General features: G+C 36.9%; 3 protein-coding genes across 4 annotated transcripts; all 3 read left to right on the forward strand.

Annotated features, from left to right (window-relative positions):
• Positions 1-6,011: 6,011 nt before the first annotated feature.
• On the forward strand, positions 6,012-19,132 carry bud13 (BUD13 homolog). Of its 2 annotated transcripts, XM_028466623.1 has the most exons (9): positions 6,012-6,278; positions 12,786-12,802; positions 12,898-12,985; positions 14,210-14,291; positions 14,377-14,808; positions 16,003-16,141; positions 17,125-17,303; positions 18,724-18,805; positions 18,961-19,132. In XM_028466623.1, exons 1-9 carry the CDS (start codon positions 6,153-6,155, stop codon positions 19,052-19,054), a joined length of 1,239 nt encoding a protein of 412 aa, XP_028322424.1. In that variant the 5' UTR covers positions 6,012-6,152; the 3' UTR covers positions 19,055-19,132. The 2 variants fall into 2 exon arrangements, with proteins under 2 accessions (XP_028322424.1, XP_028322422.1); XM_028466621.1 differs by lacking the exon at positions 6,012-6,278 and having other exon boundaries at positions 12,456-12,802.
• On the forward strand, positions 7,725-9,516 carry LOC114475638 (uncharacterized protein PFB0765w-like). Its single transcript, XM_028466624.1, has 2 exons — positions 7,725-9,235; positions 9,379-9,516. The coding sequence occupies exon 1, from the start codon at positions 7,778-7,780 to the stop codon at positions 8,978-8,980; it is 1,203 nt and encodes a 400-aa protein (XP_028322425.1). The 5' UTR covers positions 7,725-7,777; the 3' UTR covers positions 8,981-9,235; positions 9,379-9,516.
• An 869-nt stretch (positions 19,133-20,001) lies between the features above and the next one.
• On the forward strand, positions 20,002-21,115 carry snrnp35 (small nuclear ribonucleoprotein 35 (U11/U12)). Its single transcript, XM_028467084.1, has one exon. The coding sequence runs from the start codon at positions 20,155-20,157 to the stop codon at positions 20,812-20,814; it is 660 nt and encodes a 219-aa protein (XP_028322885.1). The 5' UTR covers positions 20,002-20,154; the 3' UTR covers positions 20,815-21,115.
• The last annotated feature ends 4,759 nt before the right edge of the window (positions 21,116-25,874 follow it).

Raw genomic sequence — 25,874 nt, forward strand, 5'->3', positions numbered from 1 at the left:
TATTAACAAACAGCTGTACAAAATGTGCCACTTTTGGCTTATTCTCCAATAAAAGACAGCATGTGTGAGTGAGTTCTGTAGTGTGGCTTGTTTAGGGGAAGGTCTGGGTTAGAATGCACTAACCAGATATCCATCTAACTGTGCTTTTCAAGCTGTTCTGAGAAGTAGCGAAAACGCCTAAAACCCCTAAAACGAGTATTTATAAATATAAATATATTGTTATAGATGTTATAGTATATAGCATCAAAATAGAAAACTCCATATATATTGAACTTTGATTTATATCGGCCAGCCCTATTGGAGTCATGTGCCAGACAAGAACTACTTTAGGGCTGGGCAATATGGACTAAAACTAATAACATACTAATAAATAACAATTCATTACCATGTTTGTAATTATTTCCATTATATAAATACTACATATGCTCATCGTATTTTCTACATATTTAATTATATGCACTAATACTGATGCATCTTGATGATTTACAATGTGATAAAGTAGATTTATTAAGAAAAGTGTTTTTTGACAAATCATTGTAATCACTGCCAAAATTAGTATTTTTCTAGTTTCTTTGCATCTACAGAAAAAACAGTTCCTTTATTTTGTTTTTTATTTCATTTTATTTTACTTTGTCAGCATCCTGTGCATAATAATATATTCAATATCCTTATGGTTGTGTGTAATTCTCCTCTTCAACCTTATGGTGGCGACATCGAGCTACTGGTGATTTTGTAATGTTGTGTATGACAGTGCAAAAAAAAATTGTAGGTGATATATTTTCACATTTTTGTTGCATCATGTATACATTAAATATGTGTTTGCATGTAAAATGTGCATCTCTGTTTTTATCTCAGAAAAAATAATACTTTTGTAATTTCTGTTGGGAAAAAATGTAATCAAATGAAGGTCATTGTGGTCAGACATTAAAGGCAGATTAAAGCAATGGGAATCAGCAAATGGGGGCAGGAGTCAGAAGGTGGAAGGACAGGAGGTCACCACCACCATGCACTGCCGGAAATGAGGAATACGTCCCAGTTGTTGTTGTGTTTGTTTCCGTCAGCTGATGTCCTCGGTCCAGCACTGCAGAGGAGGACAGAGATGAATCAGCAGTTTGTGGTCCTCCCCATCCCTCCTCCTCCATCCTCCTCTTCCTCTTCCTCATCCTCCTCTCTGTATCCAGCATCTCTCCTATCCACACTGAGGCAACCAGCAGCTGTTTAAAGTACAGACCAGAGAAAGCAGGTTCTACCTCTCAGTCCTGACAGGAGGTAAGACACTTACTTTGCACTGGTTTAGGTTTAGATTCAGGTTTAAGTTCAGCCTCAGTGACTTGAGCAAAGATGTTGAGAAGGACATTTGGGGGAGTAGAATGTGCTGGAACAAGACAGAAGCATGCGTAGTTGTATCCGAACACTAAAACTAACAGGTTTCACCCTTTGTTCAAAGCAAAAACACTGAGAAATCCTGGATTTGATTTACAAAGAGAGAATCATATTAAATAGACTTGAATCTCAGTAATCAAAAATAACAAACATGTTGTTGTTGTTGTTGTTGTTGTGTAACATAGGTGGACGGGACCTTTGCCGTCATGTTGACGCTGCTGCTCACAATAGAAGTACTTGGAGGTAAGAGTTGTTTTTGTCAGCTTTTCATTTAGGTTAAAAACAAATAGTTGAACGTAAATTTATTACACAAAGAAAAATTAGTTCTCACAAAAAGAGTTTTTAAAATGCACATCTAAACATAGAGATAGAATAAGAAGAACTTACAGAATATAAAATGACTCCAAAAGAACAAAATTTCAGCAAAAACACACAATATTACTAAAGAAATGCACAATACAGCAACAAAAAATAGACAAAATGCTTCGTTCTTTCCTGTAGATCCATCATTATTTATTAAATGTTGATAATGTGACCCTCGGATTTTTGTGGCCCCTGCGGTGATCACAGAAACAAGCGCAAAAGGACAACAGATATACACAAATTTACTGTAAAAACACACATATTAACACAAAAATTACTGAAAAATGTGAAAAACAGCAGAAATACACAGAAATTGATACAACATAACAACAAAAATATACAAAATGACTCAATAAATGCACAAAACAGCAACAAAAAACAGACAAAATGCTTTGTTTATTACTGTAGATCCATCATTATTTGACCACAGAAAAAAGCACAAAAGGACAAAAAAAATACACAAATTTACTCTAAAAACACACGTATTATCACAAAAATAACTGAAAAACAGCAGAAATACACATAAATGACTCCAAAAGAAAACATGTACACAAAATAACTCTGGAAAGCCCAAAACAGCAACAGAAAACAGACAAACTGCTTTGTTCTTTCCTCTAGATTTATGTGACCCTTGGATTTTTGTGGCCCCTACATAATAAAGCGCAAAAAGCTCAACAAAAATATGCAAATGTACTCAAAAAGCACACATATTAACACATAAATAATGGAAAAATATGAAAAACAACAGCACAATTATACATAAATGACCCCAAAAGAACAAAATAACAACTAAAATACACAAAATGACACAAGAAACTCCCAAAACAGCAACAAAAACAGACAAAACGCTTTGTTCATTCCTGTAAATCCATCATTATTTGAAATGTTGTCATAAATGTCACAATTATTGTAGCCCCTGCTGTGATAGAAGTTGCGAACATCTGCTCAAAAACATATTTTGTCTACCAAGGGACAAGGCAGGATAGATTTACTAAAGAATGAACAAATAATAACGTTAAGAAAACAAAAAACAAAAACAGCATTTTAGTCTATTATCTAAAGAAACTGTTAAACAGTAGATCATCCATTGTAATCCTGTATTAAGATGTTTTCTTTTGCTTCAGTGTTCCTGGTGCCTGTTGGAGCTCAACTCATCGCTGTGTGTATCAAACCAGACAACAACCTGAGAGTAGACTGTCTGATTGAGCCCAAACCCAACGTTATCTCCAGCTATGAGTTCTCCTGGTCCACAGGAACCAAAGAGACCCTCATCAACACCAACGTGTCGGGCTCAGCAGCAGACACTGAGCTCAAAGACAGAAGCTACGTGGAGCAGCGGGATCCCCATGGCTACAGCTTGACCATGATAGGCTTCACAGACGGACTCCCACACAACACCACCTACCTGTGCAAGATGTCAGGGGTGGTCGCTCAAATAAATGTGGAGAAAAGTAGGTGCAGGCTTGGGGTCAATTACATTTTTCTATTCCAATTACTGTACATCTTCAATTTTCTTTATTCAATTACAGTGACTGCCATTTTTTCCAATTACAATTCAAATTAAAGTAATTGCATTTCCCCTGAAAGTCAAATTCAATAACGTTCTCAATTGATAAAGATAAATTACAATTAATCACAATTACTGAGCCTTTATTAAATAACCTCAAAAAATGTAACCTTCCTCTTGTGTTAGCTTTCTGTTAGCATCTCCTATGATAACAGGTCAATTTTGACCAGTGTCTTAAATCAGCTGTAAAACACACTAGAAAATATTACCTATAATCAAATTAGTTCTTCATCTCTTTGTTAGTCCTTGTTAGGCTTCCTTATCCATGAAAATATTGGTATTAATATTTTTGGTGTGGACGTCTGAGCTTTTTTTCTGTCAATATACAGTATGCAAAAGAGAGAACAGACATAAAAGGAAAAACACTAACGCAAAAAAGAAAGAAAGTGTCTTTGTGTACGGTTGCCGTACGGACAACCCCCGGTAGTATTGGTACGGTTACCAAAGTTCAAGTACGTAGCGTCTTAGGTTTAGGGTTAGGTTTAGGATTAGGTTATAACCCAATATCGCAACAATTTTTAGGATTAGAGTTAGGTTTGGGGTAAGATTTAGTCTAAGGTTTAGTCTTAGTCACGTGACCTAAACTGGCCAATGACTGACCTACCTATCACGTGACATAAACTGGACAAATAGAGGCGCTGCATACAGATAGAATGTCGGTATATTGATACGGCAACCATACAGAAAAAGAAAACACACACACAAAAAAAGAAACCAGAAGAGGTGGGTAGGATGGGTGGGTCACATGAGTCATCGCTGATTGGATGAGGCAGCTGTTGTTCAGCTTTTGAACCAGAAGAAATTGGACAATGACGCAATTTGACTATTTCAAACATGAATGTTGCCGGTGAACCAAACGTGAACCTCACACCCCACACCCTCCGTACCTACCTCTTCCACTTTATGTTTTGTGTGTTTTGTTTTTTGGGTTTGTGTTTTGTCTTTCATGTTTGTGTTTTGTCTTTCGTGTTTGTGTTTCCTTTTTTGTGTGGGTTTTATTTTTGGGGTTTGCTGTTTCTTTGTGTGTGTGTGTGTGTGTGTGTGTGTGTGTGTGTGTGTGTGTGTGTGTGTGTGTGTGTGTGTGTGTGTGTGTGTGTGTGTTTTTTGATCTCTTGTGTTTGCATTTTGCACTTCCGGGCTACCGTAGTGTACCCCTTGATTTAATTTGTATATATATATATATGTTTATTTTTATTTTTTTCAATGGTAAAATGATCAGGAACTGACAGGTCGTGGGAAAAGTTAATATTAAACATATTTTGATAATTGTTAGCTATGTATGTGTAAGCTATAGAACTGTCACATTGTTCCCCAGGTTTGTGTTTAATTAAATTGAAATTGATAGCTTTTATAGAATTTTCATGCTAATTACAATTACAACGTCAATCATCTGAACTCATTCATGATTCAGTTACGATTACAACATCAACAGATTAGTATTAATCATAATGAATTATCAATTATGCAATTATGATACACCCCAACCCTGCAGTTCACTCTGCATTGTTTCCTTTCCTCTGTAGGTCAGCTGGTCACATGTTCAACTATCAGCATGTTCCTGCAGAGCTCCTGGTCCTGGACTGCATCATGTCTGCTGCTCCTCATCTACCACACACACACCTAAACACACACACACACACACACACACACACACACACACACATCCAGTAACAGATACAAATACTCAGCAGCTATGCTTTGCTCTTTTGCTCAGTAACACATCATTAAAATGAATTAAAGTGACTAAAATACTCCATTAGCATCACCCAGGCTGTGTTCGAAATCACATACTAACGTACTACTCATATTAAGTCTGACTTCAAAGTTAGTATGTAGTGCAGTACGTGAGAAATACCCTGATGTATACTAATCAGGTACATTTTTGAAGTATGCACGGTAGGCACACTAGTTTCAACCGCCCCATGATGTAATGTATAAATGTCCTGGGACCAGCTTCAAGCTAAAAATCAAACATCGCCTTTTCAAAATAAAAGCATCTCTTCTTGTCTGACATTAGTTTTTAATGCTAACAGGGCTCTGGGTTTGAAGTTAACCGGAAGTTTAGTCAGTTTTACAATGAATGGTCTCTGAAAATCTCTGAAATATTGGCATGAAACGTGTTTCTGTGAGTTTTATGGATCAAATGATGCACATGTTGATATTCTACTTGGTCACTTTCTCGCTTATAATGATTTAAGAACTTTCAAAGGAAACGGTCATCATTCTAACCATACTTATAGCATATAGTAAACAGTATATACTCATTAAGTGTGTAGTGTATAGTATGTTAGTATTCGTTTTTGAACACTAGCCTCTGAAACACTTTTTTTTTTTTTTTTGCTGCATTGTTGCACAAGATTATTCATTCCTGAATAAATATGCAGACGATATATTTCAGAGTGTAGCATTTTTCTTCCAGTAGATCCATATCATTTATTCATATTTTTAAAAAATCTGATTCAAGATGTTAAGAGCTGTTTGCCTTGTGTTGAACAGGGGTGTCAAACTCATTTCACTTCAGGGGTCAAATACGGAGCAGTTTGATCTCAAGTGGGAAAACAAGTGATTTGAACACCGTCAGATTATTACGTCACCTTGTTATAGTGTGTCTGATTGCCTTTTCCTAACTCCTCTCCTAACACCTTTCCTTAACCCCGCGGCGTCATCCATGGGATTATGGGAAAGTGGATAGGAAAGGAGATAGGAGGACCTATTCGGAGTGGACGCAGCCTTGGTCTGTGGTCCACAGTCCACGCTGCTCAGTTTGAGAACAACTTCCGCCCTTGCCAGAATTGACATTTGTCCCTGCGCGACTCCCGTAGTTAGCGACAAAACAACGATGGCGGTTTCCACAAATAGCAAAAACGGAGCTAGCCTCTCCAAGGCTGAGTATCTAAAGCGGTATTTATCAGCGGAGGACAACGCAAAGAAATCTAAAGGGAAAATAAAAAAGAAACGACGAAAGGCTCCTTCTGTATCCAAAATAATAATAATAATTCTCAACAAGAACTATTGATTGATTTGTCACACGACTGTTCCAGGGTTTGAGTTTGTTTCATTTAGTTTCACATCTACCTGTAGCTCTTTGTTTTTTAGACTGATGACAACTTGTTTGAAGTTTTATTTAAGCAAGTTTCACTTTTACAGTAACAGTTGGAGACCTTTGTAATTGAAGACCCTCGTTTCATTACAGCAACCCAATTAAACTGTATCTACTAAGTGAATGAAAAAGCCTTTACACAGGCCATTTTTATTAAAACTAAAAAATTATCACGTGAAGTCTGTGACCTGTTGACCTGCACAACTGAAAGAATCAGAATCCAGAATCGTTATTTATTGGCAGAAATACTTTTAAACACTTGCTGTACATTCAGCTGACATAAAAATCTTGTTTTCAAATATGTAGAATAATTGTGAATTTATCAGTAGCAGCAGTAATTTTAATATTTTAGTTAATTTTTTGCAGGCACCTTCTTTGTCCGTCAAAAGTATTTAAAATATACTAAAATTAAAGAGAGAATGGTAATTAACTGTCGAACCTTGTCATAATTTTATTTATTTAGATTTTTTTTTAAATGAAAAAAAAATGTTTATGGTCTTGACTCGGTCTCGGCTCCCGGAAGTCTTGGTCTTGTCTTGGTCTGGATGCATTCTGGTCTCGAGCAAGTCTTGGTCTTGGATAGTGTGGTCTTGAACACAACACTACCTTATTGACCCACATTTGTTTTATACCCACTGCTGCTGTTTCATTTGTTTCAATGAATTGGTTGATTTGAGGATATCTTAATTGCATTATTCTGTTAAATGTCTTACTCCTTAGTTGAGTATTGCATGAACTTTACATTCCCATAAATATATCAAAATAAAAACATAACATAACAATCAACACGCAGAACACATGTAAACAAAGACGAACATTGGCACATCAGTGACTCACATCAGGTCCAATCAGTGAGACTTGAGAGCTTTGCCAGTTTATCAGTGTGGGCGCGGCTGCTCAGAAGCCCCTCCCCCCTCTCTGGTCTAAATTATCTTCCTCTCTCTCATTGTATTTTTAGATACAAAATTATATATGTATACATACAGTATAGCTTATTAATATTACAATAGAATGTAGATGATATTATATACATACATAAAGTTTTATTAATACATGTAATATATGACGGATATATTGTAAATAAAATAAATAATGAAATTAAAGGAAATCTTTTGAAAAAAAGGAAATCAGTGAAATCAAAATAATAATATTGAGAGTATTTCATATTCAACCCTAGTGGTTCCTAACAGCCAATCAGCATTCAGAATCTTGCACTGGGTTCTCTAACGATGACAAAACAAAGACGAAAGGCAATGACATCATGGGTCACAGTGGGTTCTTTTTCTCCACATTCAGACTTCTACTGTTTGACAGACTGGAAGCTTTTTGGTAAAGTGCACATATTTTGCTTCTGAAATTAAAAAATGGAGAAAACAAACATCACAGCACAGACAGAAGATTCTTCTGATATATTATCTTGTTATGAGATCTCATCCAACATTGCCAATGAGGCTTCATTCCACCAGAACGGTAAAAAAAACCAAGCTTGGGAGAAGAAGGACTGTCATAGTTTTAATGGACCTGAAAATGATGCATCAAAGCCTCCTCAGAAGTGTAAGACAGAGGAACCAGCTGATCTAAATCAGTCTGCTGCTGCTCCAGGGGCTCTGAGTGAGACTCAACATGGTAAACACCATGGTTCAGACGTCACACTTAGGTGGGTAGAAGAGGAAACAAAGATGCTGAATCGAGAAAAAGAAATGGATTCCATCCTTCAGAAGAAGAACGATGAAATAGCAAATGTCCGTCTTTCACTGGATCAGGCACAACAGGAACAGAAGATGAAATTGGAAAAGAAGGACCTAATGTTGGAACTAAAGGAAGAGGATATCTCCTACCTCTCATCATTACTGGATGAGTTTGAAACTGAATTAGACCTGAAAAGTAGTCAGTGGGAGGACAGCCTAGAACTTAATATGTGTGAGGTACGTGAGAAGGTCCAGGCTCAGAAGAAGCAGTTAGATGAAGAAAAGGCTGCTCTGTTGGACATTACTAACGAGCTTCAGAACAAGGAACAAATGTTCTTAAAGCAGAAAACTGAGTCTGAGAATAACATCTACAAAATGAATAGTGTGTTAAAACAGAACAAAAATACAATTGATGAACAACAAAAAATGACTTCATATTTGGAGGCCACTTTGATAATGAAGGAGGAAGACTTAAAAATCCTGACAGAACAATGGAACCAAATGGTGGTGGACAATGAAAAAATTGTGAAAGCATTCACAGAATTGGAAGCTCACTGCATTAATGAGAACCAGTCCAAACAAACACTGGTCCAACTACAGACCGCCCTGAATGAAGCAGAAAAAAGACTTAAGGAAATGGAAGAGGAGCGGTCCAACAACACCATTACTATGTCTTTCATGAAGACCACGCTCACTGAAACACAGGAAGCCGACAACAACCTGCAAGCCACATTTCAGGAGCAGAAGAAAGAGAAGGAGGAAAAGGAGAAGGAGAAGGAGAAGAAGAAGGAGCAGAAGGAGAAAAAGAAGAAGGCAGCTTCTAAAGACAAGCCTTTAAAGAAATGGTTCAAAAACCTTTTCAGAACCAAAAGAAAATGAGGATGGTGCTGTGGATGGAGAAGGAGAAGGGGCAGAAGCAGGAGAATGAACAAAAGAAGGAGAAGGAGAAGGCAGCTTCTAAAGTCAAACCTTTAAGGGAATGGTTCAGAAACCTGATAAGAACCAAAAGAATGAATCAGAAAGTCTCCACAACTTCCCTCATGGATTTGCCTATCCTACGTAAAGATTCAGCCCAACAACTCTACCCGTCTTCATTGGAGTCCCAGGAATCTGTGACATTGTTTGGGAACACAGGTATTTATCAAAGACCTTTTATTTCTCAACAATGACCGTGTTAGTGTTAGCCTTTGCTAAGCTACTTAGATTCAACTATGCTTGCATTAGTACAGCAGATGAAGGCACTAGGTTGATTTTGTTATGTGTGTTTATCATTCTAGATGCTCTTAAGGCTGACGGTCTGTGCACGTCCTTAATCACACTGCTTGTGGAACTCAGTACGACCAGAATATCAGCGCATGTTTGTGTCAAACTTACGTGTCCTGATGTCATTCCATTCATCTGAATTTGGACCGAGGACCTCCTGTGTGTGACTGAAGGGATGCTGTTGTATTTCAATAAACATATGTTTATGTGTCCTCTTCATCATGCTGTTCAACTTGTGTTGTTGCTGTTAATAATCATGGACACATGACACCTTATTGTAGTGGTATTGTATTAGTCCAGACCGGTCTTGGTCTCCAGACCAAATGTTCAAGGTCTCGGTCTCGTCTCGGACTCGGGATTTTCCCTCAAGACCTTTTGAGACCAGCACTAATTCCTGCTATTTTTAAACTTTTTTATAATGTGATAATAACAAGGAGAAGAACGTGATAAAACAATCCTTTATTCATTCTTTAATCCACCCTGTATAATGACCACATTCTTCCTTAATGTGACTGAGTGACGTGTGTGTGTGTGTTTTTTTTTACTTTAGTATTTTTGCTTTTTCTTTTTTGCGTTTGTGTTCTGTCTTTTGTGTTTGCATTTTATTTTTTGTGCGTTTTCTCTTTTACATATGTACTTTGCACTTCCGGGCTACCGTAGTATACCCCTTGATTTAATTTGTATATATATATATATATATATATATATATATATATATATATATTTTTTTTTTTTTTTTTTTTTTTTTTTCAATGGTAAAATGATCAGGAACTGACAGGTAGTGGGAAAAGTTAATATTAAACATATTTTGATAATTGTTAGCTATGTATGTGTAAGCTATAGAACTGTCACATTGTTCCCCAGGTTTGTGTTTAATTAAATTGAAATTGATAGCTTTTATAGAATTTTCATGCTAATTACAATTACAAAGTCAATCATCTGAACTCATTCATGATTCAGTTACGATTACAACATCAACAGATTAGTATTAATCATAATGAATTATCAATTATGCAATTATGATACACCCCAACCCTGCAGTTCACTCTGCATTGTTTCCTTTCCTCTGTAGGTCAGCTGGTCACATGTTCAACTATCAGCTCTTCTTGTGTTACATTAGTTTTTAATGCTAACAGGGCTCTGGGTTTGAAGTTAACCGGAAGTTTAGTCAGTTTTACAATGAATGGTCTCTGAAAATCCCTGAAATATTGGCATGAAACGTGTTTCTGTGAGTTTTATGGATCAAATGATGCACATGTTGATATTCTACTTGGTCACTTTCTCACTTAAAATGATTTAAGAACTTTCAAAGGGAACGGTCATCATTCTAACCATACTTATAGCATATAGTAAACAGTATATACTCATTAAGTGTGTAGTGTATAGTATGTTAGTATGCATTTTTGAACACTAGCCTCTGAAACACTTTTTTTTTTTTTTTTTTGCTGCATTGTTGCACAAGATTATTCATTCCTGAATAAATATGCAGACGATATATTTCAGAGTGTAGCATTTTTCTTCCAGTAGATCCATATCATTTATTCATATTTTTTAAAAATCTGATTCAAGATGTTAAGAGCTGTTTGCTTTGTGTTGAACAGGGGTGTCAAACTCATTTTACTTCAGGGGTCAAATACGGAGCAGTTTGATCTCAAGTGGGAAAACAAGTGATTTGAACAACATTGTGCCTTAGTTTACACTTCTACATATATATATAAAATACAACATATGTAAAAAACTGACAATATCCAAGCAATAAGTGACAGATATCAGCCCCAACACATGGTTTTCACTTTAAATTTCCTTGATTTTCTGACAAATTCCTATTTAATCAAGGAAATGTTGTGTAATAATTTGAGGAAAATTTTTCAACAGTTTAACATTAAGAATGGCTGCCAAGCACCGGGAAAACTGTGAGACCCTGCAAATATTGTTGAGTTTCATTCACACAATGATTCATGTTTTCTCCTGAGGGCTGAATTGGAAGCTACAAAGGGCCAGATTTAGCCATGTGTTGTAGAATATTCTTTAGAGCTAACACGCCTTATCATGGATTATTCATAATTTGTGATGCTTAATGTTTGGACTTGAGTTATTATCACTGAACACAATGTCAAAGAATAAGAAACAGGAAGGGGTGGGCTCATAAACATTTTATTTTATTGTGAACTATTAAATCCGTGAAATAATTTACCGTATTTTACAGACGGCCGATGTTAGGAGGAGTCCCTGTTGGTAAAGGACAAAAACATTTTTGTATGACCTCAGCATTATTTGAACTAAGAACTTAAAAAATAATATTAATATAATTTCAATCCCTTTTCCTAAACATTTTTAAGGTTGTAGAGTAAGTTTTTCCTGAAAGAACTTTAAGAATGGAGGAAGGGATGGATTGTTGGATATTATTAGGGATGTGCATTGCCATGAATCTGTCGATATGATTTGATTTACGATTTGCATGTCACAATATGATACATCACAATACTAATGAATACAATAAACATGGCAATATATCACAATGTCTATGATTACAATGTACAAATTCGTATAAAATACAACTTATTTCATTATTTTTAAACTTGCAAGAACAAGTAAATGGTAACTAACTGTAATTCAAGTACAAATATTAAAAACAATGTTTATCAAACTGTCAAATTACATTTTTCAAAATTTTTTTACTTTTGCTTCAACACCCTTAGATATTATGTCTTTAAAGCTACTTTTAAATTACTCTCTTTAACGAATATTTCCTTGTTGTTAATACATTATCATTGTGGTCTAGTTGTGACCAACCAAACCTTATACTGGTAAAAACTAGGTTTTCTGGAGCTTTTGAGCCTCCTCTTTTATATGGAGCAAGATTGTGTTTTTATTATTAAATAAAAAGAAAACGAAAATTTAAAAAAATTCATTCTAAGAAAAAAAAGGGTTAAAATGCAATTATTTTTACAATTTAACACTTTTTTTGTTCTATAATTGAAAATTATTTTCGGAAATTTGTAGTTTTTTATCCACGACCGACGTCACCAACCGTCAGATTATTACGTCACCTAGTTGAAGTGTGTCTGATTGCCTTTTCCTAACTCCTCTCCTAACACCTTTCCTTAACCCCGTGGCGTCATCCATGGGGTTATGGGAAAGTGGATAGGAAAGGAGATAGGAGGACCTATTCGGAATGGACGCAGCCTTGGTCTGTGGTCCACAGTCCACGCTGCTCAGTTTGAGAACAACTTCCGCCTTTGCCAGAATTGACATTTGTCCCTGCGCGACTCCCGTAGTTAGCGACAAAACAACGATGGCGGTTTCCACAGATAGCAAAAACGGAGCTAGCCTCTCCAAGGCTGAGTATCTAAAGCGGTATTTATCAGCGGACGACAACGCAAAGAAATCTAAAGGGAAAATAAAAAAGAAACGACGAAAGGCTCCTTCTGCTTCCGGGTGAGTTAACGCTAACGTTTGACCCCCGAATGTGTAGGAAAGTGTTGGCGCTGCTCATGGTGATGGAAAATTGGTGTTTACTTTTGTCGTTGAAGGCTGAAGATAGTGGACGATGACATCGACTGGAGGCAGATTGTTAAAGAGCAAGAAGAGGTGGAAGAGGATGAAGAGGAAGAGCCTGTGGTGAGAGGACACTAAAACAGGATAATCTCCTGTGTGCTGAATGAATCAGGACCATTCTGTGTGGTTTGCGTTTTGTCTTGCAAATAAGAAACGTATCTATTAGGGATCGCAAATTTTTTGCCCGATCACAGATCTTTAAAACGACTGGCCTGCCAGTTCCTGATTTTTTTTTTTTAAACAACTGACAGTATACACCTTGAATGTTCCAAATTTATTTTATAGTAAAACATAACATAAGTGAACAATACCTGTGAAACAATGCAAACTTGTTGTTCTAACTGCACATTAGGTAGTTATCTGAAAAATAAATTACAACTTTAGAGTATTGCTGTCCCAAAAACTAAATTATATCATTTTTAAAATGTTTTTCCACATTTTAAAAATGATCGGTGCATCCTTAGTTAGTGGCAACAGAAACAAAATGCACTTAAAGTAAACATCAATGATATCATAAAGAATATTGGTATGGTATTAAAATTATTTCAAAACATCCTACGGTTCCCAAACAAACTCTTTTTTTTTTTTTTGTGGTTTGTTTTTCAAATAAGAAACATACCTTTTAAACAAATACAGCACGTTTTACACATGCAAAGAAACATGTCTTCAGTTACATAAAATATCGTTGAAGTACAAAACAGGACATTTCTTAGAAAGTTTACTACCATTTGCATGTGGATCAACAAGGTGGAAAATTAGTGCTTTTACAATTTTGTAGATTTTTTTTGTACTATAAGGGTATTTTTGTGATTGACAAAATGATTCCTGTGTGAAACATACTGTATTTGTTTACAGAATGCATCCATTGGTGAATGATGTTTTGTATGTCCAAACCACACTTCAGTATGATTGTGAATCTATAGAATCACAACCTCACTATAAAGGTTTGAGAGAAAGCGTTGCATTTTTCAATTATTTTTTGGCTTATTTTTTCCCTTAAACAAGCCATACTACAGAACTCTCACACGTGCTGTCTCTTATTGGAGAAGAAGCCCATAGTGGCACATATTGTGCAGCTTTTTGTTAATAAATGTGCTTGTGTGGCAAGAATAGTCTTTTTGGTAAGACTGCATTGAGTTAAAAATATCAAGATATATATCGTATATCGCCATTTTGAGAAAACGTATCGAGATATGAATGTTGGTCCATATCACCCGACCCAGCCCTAGTATTCATATCTTGAACAAAAAACACATTTTAACAAGTAACTCTCTGTTGCTTCTTCAGATTGCTGAGGTGATTGATGATCGACCTGAAGAGGTGAAGCGTATGGAAGCCTTCCAATCCGGCAGATGGAAAGTAATTGGAGGTAATTCTTTTTGTTTTATTTGTTGCCATATGACATTCCGTAGAAGAAAGCTTGAGAGTCAATAATCAGAAATGTTCTCTCCCAGCTGATGAGAACGAGGGCGAAGAGAAAGATCCACCAAACACAGAGGCCGAGGCATCAAGCAGAGCTGACCACGACTCACCAAGGAAAACCAACACTTCCTCTCTGGCCAAAAAGAGCCGCCACGACTCCCCTGACGCGTCTCCACCCAGAAGAAAACGCCACGACTCCCCTGACGCGTCTCCTCCCCGAGGGAAACGCCACGACTCCCCTGATGCATCTCCACCCAGAAGAAAACGCAACGCTTCCCCTGATGCATCTCCACCCAGAAGAAAACGCCACGACTCCCCTGATGCATCTCCACCCAGAAGAAAACGCCACGACTCCCCTGATGCATCTCCACCCAGAAGAAAACGCAATGGTTCTCCTGACGCGTCTCCACCAAGGAGAAAACGCCACAGTTCTCAAGACAGGTCTTCTCCAAAGACAAATAAAGGTGAGAGGCATTACAGAATCACACATCTATGCAGAATTTCATGCAAAATGCGAGGGTTATTTGGAGCTAATTAAAGGTTATAATGTATATAAAATAAATGATGTTTCAAGACTATCACACATTTATTACCTTTTTATTTATTATTATTTCTATGGTATTTTTTACGTAAACAAGTGGCTAAGGGAATAGCGACGTTATCTCGCGTGATTTCAGTAACTATCCCATTTTTGTAAATTTTCTGAAGCATGTAAAAAATAAAATTATTAAAGGGTACCTGTATTCTAATTGTATATGACAAAAAAGTGTGTTTAATGTATTACCAATAAAAAAAATATTTGCATCTTTTTATTTAAAAAAAAAAACACATCAAAAAAGGACTTTTTAGAATGATTTTATACCTTGGGGCAGAATGGACTATGGAGGTCAGGATATGATGCATTTTTGTTGATTCCTGTTAGCTGTGGCTAGACAACAGTGTTCCATTGGTCTACACAGTTTCTGAACAATGGCAAAGTGTAAAGCCAATGGTTGCTATAACAACCAGAGAAAAAAACCCACAGAAACGTTTCCTTTGCGTCTCTAAGCCAAATAACGACTCTAAGTCAGAGTTATCCAGACGTTGGCTCCATAATGCCTGTATGCAATACACTTCCGTTCAGACCAAATTTGGTGATATGCGAGGACCTCTTCAAGAGGAGCTGCTATGAGACAGATCTGTGGGCTAAGCTAATGGGTATGAAGCCAAAGTTACGTCAGAAATCACACGCTGTCCTGACAGAATTTCCTTCACAGCAAGTCTCAATGCAGCTTATAAACGCATTTGTTCAGAGCACTACTACGTTTCTGCTTACAGGGGATACTATGGGCAGCTGTCATGGCACTAACCGCTAAATGGTTCTCACCAGATTGTTCCCTTTTATTTCCCTGTGGCTAAATGATGAACCCTGTCAGGAGGACTTACCTGTTCGTTAGGATGCCGTCAGGTGTTGATCCTCGGCGCATCATCCTGTCAATGAACAAATATCCTTCCACGCAGATCTTATCACAGTTGCTAGACATATTTGTGCACTTCTAACACCTAACTACTCAGCTGTGGTCCGTTTCTGCTGGTAACAACAGTTCTGTCCGTGAGGCCAATTGTTTTTTTTTGTTTTTTTTTATGAGAAATTTTCCAAATTCTCCCTCATGTTTCAGATGAATCCCGCAACACTCAGACTGTGTTCAGAGACAAAAGCGGGAAACAGAGGGATTTGGATTCAGAACGAGAAGAACAGAAGAAGAAAGCTGGAGAAAAAGCAGCGAAGGACCAGAAATACGCCGAGTGGGGGAAAGGGTAAGAAAACGTGCTCTGTCATAATTCCAGCAAGATCTTATTTTTGACTCATATAGTAAAGGTCCCATATTATGAAAAACAAGTTTTTTTTAATGATCTCTACATCTATAAACTGGTCCTCCCTGAGCCTGCCAACTCCCAGAATGAGGAAAACAAGCGATTCCTGCATGGTCTTTGCAGCCCACCCACTGGTAAAACGGCGCTCCTACAGGCTGTTCAGATTCAGCTCCTGTCGTTACGTAACCAAAGGAGTTATTTTCATAGGCCGACCTCCTCTGAACAATGATAGGAGACGTCCGAGAGGGGTGTGTCCAACGGTGAGATAGCAGTAGTGTTTTGCAATGTCGTTGCTCAGAGCTCCTGGGCAGGGCTCTCCAAAGTAGGCGTCGATAGACGGAGCTCATTAGCATTTAAAGGCGCAGGCACAGAAACATCCTGTTCTCAGTACAGCTCAGCAAGGCTCATTTGAGCAATTTTTAGACATTTTGTATAACAGGATAATAATGGTTGTACCGACCAACACACCGTAATTCCTTTGTATACCATATTATTTCTGTGTATTTCCACTGGTTTTACTTTATCTTTGTCTACCTGTCTGTCTGAAATAATGTTGTTGTGTTGCTATTTTTATTATTATTATTAGCATTATTTTTGTGTGTAGTGTGTTTTTATATACAGTAGATGTATACATTTTAAAAAATATATTACTTTATGTATTCTTATTTGTGTGTGTGTGTGTGTATATATATATATATATTTGTGTTGGGGGGTATAAAATATGTAATGTTTTTGTGTTTGAAAAATAACAAAAAAGGGGTTGTAAGTATGTTGAGAAGAATATATGTAAGAATATATCTGAAAAAATATATCTATATCAATGAAACCTTAACATATTGATGTGCTCTGTCCTTTCACACGTGATCCATCTCTGATGAGTTCTCTCCTACTGACCGAGTTATTGCCCTAAATGTGTTTTTTTACAGGCTGGCTCAAAATCAGATGCATCAAGATAAACTGGAATACGCACTGGCCGAAACCCAGAAGCCAATGGCCCGTACTTACGACGACGAGGACCTGGACCGCATGTTGAGGGAGAGGGAAAGAGAAGGGGACCCAATGGCTGCATTGCTTCAACGCAAGAAGGAGCGCAGCACAAAAACAGGTTTCACTCTTTTATTATAGAAACATGTCATTTTTAAGGGGATGCACGATATTGGATTTATGGCCGACATCCGAAATTATTTAATCTTTATTATGATGGCAAATGCAGATATATGACGAAGCTGAAAAGAATGGAACATCAGTAATCGTTCCTCATGCAAAATAAGAAAAACACGTCAACTTATGTTGTGTAAAACATGTCATATTTATTCATGGTAATTGTTTATAAACAACTACTACTTTATCGTTTCAGAGACTATGTTCCGCCATCTTGAAATCACATGATTGATGATGTCACAAGGCCCCACTGCCTGTAAACTTCCCATTGTTTTCTATTAGAGTGAAGCGTTCAATCTGCGTTTTAGATCATTTAACAGCTTTTTTGGTTAAAATGACGACTTGTGCTGCTTTTGGTTGCTCTAAATAAAATAAGAAAAGTTAAAGATGCCGATATAACCTTTTGTTTACAGAAAGAGGACAAAAACAGTTGTGACCCGAAAAAAGTCTGTGACTGCGGGGGCCGAGAGTTCCAATTCTGCGGTTTTGTAGTAGGCAATGAAGCAGAGAAGAAGAGCTCTCCGTAGGGATTTTTACTCAGTGTGTCTTCGACAGTCCGTGATTACTCGCTTAACTTCAGCCTCCAGAGTGTCAGCGACGCACTGTGTAAGGGTCGCTTAGGAGAGCTCTTCTTCTCTGCTTCATTGTCAACTACGAAACCACAGAGTTGGAACTGTCACCCCCTTCGGTCACTGGTTTTTTTCTGTTTTTTAATCCTCTTTTGATAAACAAGAGAGGTTTACATCGGCATCTTTAATTTTGCTGATTATTTAGAACAACCATTAGCAGCACAAGTTGTCATTTTGACCAAAAAAGCTGCTAAATGATCTAAAAAGCTGCTAAATAGGCTGAATGCTTCACTACAATTGGAAACAATGGGATGTTTACATTCAGTGGGGCCATGTGATATCATCAATCGCATGATTTCAAGATGGTGAAACGGAGGCTCTAAAATGGTAAAGTTGTCCCATTTTTATGAGCTCATAAATCAAATATACTGCATAATAATGCATTTTGTTAGGCATAGATGTTCTAATAAGTACATTTCAAAGGTTTTAGGTCACATTTGTGAAAACAATGGAGGATCCCTTTAACTTGATTAAGGATTTCCAAGCACTCCTGCAGTCTGCTCCCCACACACAAGATGGCGATGCTTAGTCACGCCTCTCCACAGGCGATGAGACGTCTACTTATATGATGTCTAGGGGGTATTTATCGGTTAATTCTATAGGCGGAACGTCTGATATTTAATTTTAAAGCCAATCACTAATTTTAGCTTGTGTAACCTAGCAGCAGTTTGATTTAGTAATAAGTTGGTATCTGAAATGTTAATTTGTTTTTATTTTTTAATGCTCTTCTTGTAGACAAACCTCGATATAAAGGCCCTCCACCACCGCCCAACAGGTTTAATATTCCACCGGGTTATCGCTGGGATGGAGTGGACAGGTAAAGATTATCTGTTGATCATTTTCATCTGAATAATTGTTGTTTAGGATATTTCATTAATTACATCACATACACAGAAACTGTAATAAATGCACAACCTAATATTGTCGTGTCGTGTGATCACAGAATGATGGATTTGTGTACTTGTTTTGCAGGTCAAACGGATTTGAACAGAAACGCTACATGCGGATTTCCGATAAAAAAGCTGTTCAGGAAGCAGCTTATAAGTGGAGCGTAGAGGACATGTAATTACTTATTATTGTGAATCTGAAGCAGAAGAGGATGACTGCTGGTTTCCACTGTTCTAATAAAAAATGTTTTGTAAAAGTTGTGTTTTTCTTACATATTTGTGTCTCACTAAAATAACAGGGTTTCCTCTGAGGTTGATTAATGAGCCCAAATTCCTGATTTGTTTAGTTTTTGATTATTGAATTATTGATTTGATTACAAAAATCGATTTTTGATAACAATTATTGATTCAGTTTATTCCATTTAACATCAGTCAGCTGCTGAATTATTTGACTACTTTTCTTCACAGCACCTTGTTTGGTGCCGAGTTTGTTTTACAATTTTAAAAACAAAAATGATCACTCTTTAGAAGATGAATAATCAACTCTTGAATCTTTAATATGATTAAATGGCTGTAAATTGACAGTCGGAGGGAAAGTGTAAAATGTGGACTTTTGCATTTAAGGAATTTCTAGAACCAAAAATCCTATTTTAAAAGAAAATGCAGATGGAAATTTAATTTGCAAAACTGCAATCTTTACTCAGCGTTTAACATGTTCTGTACATGGTCCCTGCCAAATAAACTAACTAAATATGTTTATACAACGCATTTCATACAAAAATAAATTTATAGTGCTTTACATAATTAAAAAGTGTAACAAGATTTTTTTTTTTTTTTTTAACAAAAAGTGTTGAAAAAATGAGTTAAACACATTTAAAAAGAATCGTGCATTGACCGTTTATGTTTTGCGCTATACGCTTATTTGGAACTGCAATCTAACAAAATTAAACAATAAAACAAACAGCTTAAAATCAACAGTAAATCTCCAATAAAATTTGGGCAAATTAGTTAAAACTAACAAATGTAAAAAAATAAAAAATAAAAAAAGAATCGTACATTGACCGTTTATCTTTTCCGCCACAAGCTTATTCGGAACTGTGCCTATATTTCCATTGATACACTTGTTTCAGTACGGACTGTTTTGGTGGTTGCACCGGTCTCGTTTGGTGGTGAGTTAACTCTGATTTCACACTGTAAAAACCTCATGTTTCACAAACGTAAAGATAAAGAACAAGCCGGAGGTTCTTTGTAAAAACTAGGTCCATTACTCTGGGGTTAAATGGCGGACTGGGACCCGATAGCAAAGGTTTACGATCCGTTAAAAGCGGGCAGCATCGATGGCACGGACGTGGAGCCCCATGACCGGGCCGTGTGGAGGGCCATGTCGGCCACATATAAACCCAATAAGGCTGTTGTCGGTGACCCGCTGCTCACCCTGTTTGTGGCCCGATTAAACCCGCAAACCACGGAGGAGAAGCTGCACCAGGTGTTCTCCAAGTACGGAGACATCCAACGGCTCCGCCTGGTCCGGGACCTGGTCACCGGCTTCTCCAAAGGATACGCCTTCATCGAGTACAAGGAGGAGCGCTCCGTGTCCAGGGCCCGGAGGGAAGCCAACAAGCTGGTGGTGGACCAGCACGAAGTGTTCGTGGACTTCGAACAGGAGAGGACGCTGCGTGGATGGGTCCCACGGAGGATGGGAGGGGGGCTCGGAGGGAAGAAGGAGTCAGGACAGCTTCGGTTCGGGGGCAGGGACAGACCGTTCCGTAAGCCCATCAATGTAGGGATGGAGGAGCGGAGAGGCTGGGACCGTGGGAGGGACAGGCAGGACTGGGGTCGGCACAGGGAGGACGAGTGGAGCGGCAGAGGACGGAGAGAGAACCGGGACAGAGACAGAAACTGGGACAAGGACCGGGACCGCAGCAGGCAACGCAGATAAAGAAGCCCAGAGACACGTCATGAGTGCTGTTTTAGAGACAAACCACAAGTCTGATCCACGAACTGTGACCTAAGAATAATCTGCATTTTTATGTCATTTTTTTTGTTTATAAACTCTCAATAAATGTTTTTGGACTTCACTGGATGATGTCCTAGATCATTGGTTCCCAAACTTTACACAGTCCTGTACCCCTTCAAACATTTAACCCTGAAGCCATGATGTACCCCCTGCTCCTGCACACTTTTTAATTAATTTATTTTTTTACTATTCATGCACACTTAAAAACACATAATAATGTAATGTCATATACAGGATGTCCCGATACAACTTTTTCACTTCAGATATGGGATGGGAACCTCTGGGTACGATACGATATACAAAGCTCACGATAACGATTATCAGCATACTGCGATTATCGATATATTGGTGAGAAATCAATCTACGATAATCTATGACATAGCCAGAAGAAAAAAAAGATTAAATGAGAAAATTGAATTTTTATTATATATCTCTGAAAGACAATAAATTGAAAAAGTGTCCTATGAACAGTGACACTATTTTAGTGCAACATTTCTGTAAATAAGTGTCAACATATCAATGTAAATGAATAAGTATCTCCAATAGTGCTTTCTGTAAACAAAAAATAGGGTCTTTCTTACCAGTGACAGCATTATAGTGCAATATTCCAGTAAACAATATATTGGTTCCTTTAACAAACAGTGACAAAATTTCTGTGGAGACGTATTCCTGCACATTTTAGTGAAAAAGTTTTGAAAAATAAAATCGATACTTAGCGCGAGCTTATCAATAATCGATCGTGCGAAATATATCGTGATATAGGGCTGCTCGATTATAGAAAAAATAATAATTAAACAACTCAAAGTTAGTATTAAAATTAGTATTAATAACATGTGTGTGTCAAGCTTTATTATTTGAAGATGTCTGAAATCGTGGGTATGTTTTATTCAGCCAATAAAACTTATTTAAAATATAAATAAATACATTTTTAATAATTGTTTTTTTCTCGATTATGTTATTTTTGTAATCGTTGGGTGTAATAAATAAAATGTAATCGAATTTCGATTACTTGAGCAGTCCTATCGTGATATATCGCTGTATCAAGATATCGTCACAATCCTAGATATGATACCGATATTGCAGCCTTGCGTATCGGCCGATACCAATATTGATCCGATACAATATCAGTACAAATCATATATACTTTTATGACTTATTTTGTAGTGTGGAATGTTAGAAAAGGTTTGATCAAGTGATGTTACTCAGAGAACAATAGTCAGCAACAGTCGGTTACTTTGTTGGAGTGTGAACCACAGTCACCTATGGATAGAAGTGCTGGAGTGGAAAATTTTATCGGAGAGTTTATATCGGTGATTTTAATTGCAGTCCGATAAAATCCAATATTCGTTTTCTGGCTGATATCAGAATCAGAATTCCTTTATTAATCCCAGGCGGAAATTGCTTTATCGGATATCGGACCGATATTCAATATCAATATCGGACCGAGATGCCTCGAGTCATACACAATGTAGCCCTACAGTGAAATTTGTCCCTGCAATTTACCAATCATGTTGAGGAATAATATATAATTAAATACATTAATAATCTGTAAGCACACAAGATAAGGTCTTAATCAGAATTATTACTTGTTTGTTTTATGTCATTATTAGCCTACTGTCGTTTTCAGAGAGAAACAATCCCTTTTTCTTTTGGGAAAAAAAAAACTACCAAATGTTTGTTGAATGAATATATAACAGTAATACAACATATTCACTACCCTGGCCTGAAACTGAAATATAAGTCACTACAACCTTAATGAGAAGGCTCAGGTTGAGAGGATGCACAGATCTCTGCAATGTTTGGCTGAATTTGAGAGAGTCTCAGTCTTAAATCGTTTTTCACTTCAAGTTTTGTTTCTGTATTTTGTTTTAATGTTGAGCAAAACTGAAAATCCACTTTCACGCAAGTACGTGTGGCAGAGGGCATCAAACACGTTTGGCTACAGTGCTAAACAATGTAGCTCTTGTGATATTTGCGCTTTTTTGATGAGATTGTTTTTCAGTTCTCGTCTATTTATATTCTAGTTTCCAATGTTGTCAGTCATGCTGTTTTTAATTTGTATTCATGTACCCTCTATGATAATTTGCGTACATCTGGGGGTACCCCTCCCCACTTTGGGAACCTTGGTACTAGACTACGCGTCCAACTTAAGATCTGAAAGAATGTTTTAAAAAAAAAATCACTGAATCAGGGTCATTCCATGTCATTTCAACAAATACAGTATTCAAGAGAGAAAATATGAAATGTGTTAATATTAAATATAATTTTTTCAAAAATAAATATTTTTCTGATGCAATGGTTTTTATTACCCTCAGCCCAGTTTGTCGTCTGTCTGTCTCTGTCTGTGTAGAGTGGTGTAGGTCTTTTAATGCAATACCCACCAAACATTCTCACACCATAACATTGGTACTAATGGAGGGATTCCAGGTAATGAATAAAGAATTCCGGTCGGTCAACGTTTTTTGAGAATTTTGAGGAAAACTTTGTCGTGGACTGATTTTAAAGTAGGAAAGGAGGTGGACCATTGATACCATGCTGTAAGGTGACGTTCACTCAGGGCTCTTGATTAGTGTTAGGGCTAGGGTTATTATATATGTATATATTTATGTTATTAATGAAAAACTAATACACAATAAATGATTATGAGACACAGAGGCAAGCTACAATGGCCTCATAAAGGATTTTCGATATTCACGAGTGGTGATCAGTGGAAAAATTGTTTTAAATCCTAAGATTTTTCTTACATTCCCACGTGCAGTTATGGGCCAATGAAAATAGTTTTAAAAAAAAAATTAAAAAAATTCTTCTCTCAGTTCATGGTTGAACTCATTGATGCCCAGCTGGGGTAAGTCTGTCTTTGGACTGTGTTGAAGTCCATCCTGTGGATCAGAGGTTCAGGTGAGATACAGACTATAGTGAGTGCTTCAGGATCGTTGGACTCTGACCACGCCCTCCTCACCTGAACGCCTGGTTGATGCCGATGTTGTCGGGCTGTGGAAGGGCAGGTGTCGTCCTCCTGCAGCTGGAGGATGGAGCTGGGAAGTCCTTCTGATACTGAGATTTCATCTCTTGTTTCACTTCAGTAGACGCCGTTGGGTGTCTGGCCGTTCCTGGTTCCTGTTCTCTGCTTCCTCTTCCTGTTTGCTTTGAGGATGTGAGATGAGAACAGCGGTGCCCGTCTTGTGTGTTCAGGGAACTTCTTTCCCCTAAACGGTGAACACAAACCTGTTAGAGAGCCACTGTGGAAGCTGCACATACTTTTTCTTGAGAAGAACCATTGGAAAATAAATGGATGGCAAATTTCACCTTTACATATATACATATACAATAGTATGAATGGTATTAATGGTAACTTATTTAAGTACAAATATCAAACAAGTGATATGTTTATCCAACTGTTAATTTCCATTTTTCAGAAAGAAAAAGTGTAACTTTTGCTTCTACAAGAGATTCTGATTCTGTTTTGTGCTAAAAAAATAAATAAAATAAAATAAAGGAACCACATACATCTATTAAAGTGCCTAGTATAGAGGTGGGCAACTTCTATCACAGCAGGGGCCACAAAAATGTGTTTGTTTGATTAAAGGGCCACATTATCAACATTCATGTCAGCATTTAGAATAGTGACCAATCTGAGCATTAACACAGGAAACAACAAAAAGTTTTTGTGTCATTCTGTATATGTTTATCTTTATCTTGGTTGTTATGATTGCTTTTTGTATGTAAGTATGTTTTATGGAGTCAAATTGTGTATTTATGTTGTGATTTTGCATTTTTGGAGTAATTTTTTGTGTATTTCTGTTGTCGTTTTGCTTGTTTGTTAGTCCTGTGGGTTTGCAAAGTCATTTTTGTGTGTTTTTCTTGTCTTTTTGCGTACTTTTGTTGTCATTTTCTGCTATTTTGTATATTTTTTGGTCATATTGTATATTTTGTGTATTGCTGTTTTCAGTTTGTAAAATGTTTTGTAGTAGTTTTGTGTGTCTTTGGAGCATTTTCTTTCTTTTTCTTAATTGTCTTTTACTGTGTTTTTCTACAATGTTGTAATTCTTGGGCTTTTTTTTAATGTATTTTTGCTATTTTTTGTGTATTTTTCTGTCATTTTGTACATTTTCTTTGGGGCCACATACAATTAGACGGAGGGCCGCATGTGGCCCCAGGGCCACCAGTTGCCCACGTCTGACCTAGTATGTTTTATAAAATAATGTCTGAACATGTAGAGATTTTCTTAAATACTGTTAGTTTTTCATAATCACACAACATAGATCCCTTGACTAACGCACACAGAAGTATGAAAATGACACAAATATACCTCGACCTTGGCCTCTGTCATGGTGTGAGCGCGGCCTGAAGCAAAAAGCTTCTCTGGATGTTGTTTCCATCTTAGCAGGAGTGTCCGGGTAGAGGAGGAGTCCTTGGTGGGGGGTGGGGGTAGGGGGGACAAACGACACAGTGCCTGCTTTAATAATGTTTGAAATACGTGATGGAGGAAAAAAAAAATTCTACAGTTTACTGCAGTAATAATACAAGAGGCTGAGTCGAGTTATTTATAGTTTTAGTCCCACATTCCTCAGAAATGACCTTTTTTAACTAAAATATAAGGATTTCCAATCAACATGAAAACACTAGTTATATATATATATGTGTGTGTATGTATAAAAAATTTTATGCAAAAAGAAGCTCAAAGAGCAAGGAGATTGAGTGATTTTAATTACAGTAGATAAATAAAAAGGACAAATAAGGTGAAAACCATAGAGTAAGTATTAGAATAAGAACTATTGTTGTAAAAGAAACGCATACTTGAATTAACAAGTTTTAAAGTGTTAAGATTGAAGAAGGAAAAACCAACAATTATAAGAGTAAAAAAGTAACAAAAGGCAGCTCTGTTTAGATGTCATTTAAAAATAGTATTGAGTTTAAATCTAAATGTTCCCTTGTTCTTTATTAAAAGTACTTCCTGTTATAAATCACGTGCTACATTATAG

The sequence above is a fragment of the Gouania willdenowi genome, chromosome 14, assembly GCF_900634775.1.
Source record: "Gouania willdenowi chromosome 14, fGouWil2.1, whole genome shotgun sequence".
In the NCBI taxonomy this organism is placed as follows: Eukaryota; Metazoa; Chordata; class Actinopteri; order Blenniiformes; family Gobiesocidae; genus Gouania; species Gouania willdenowi.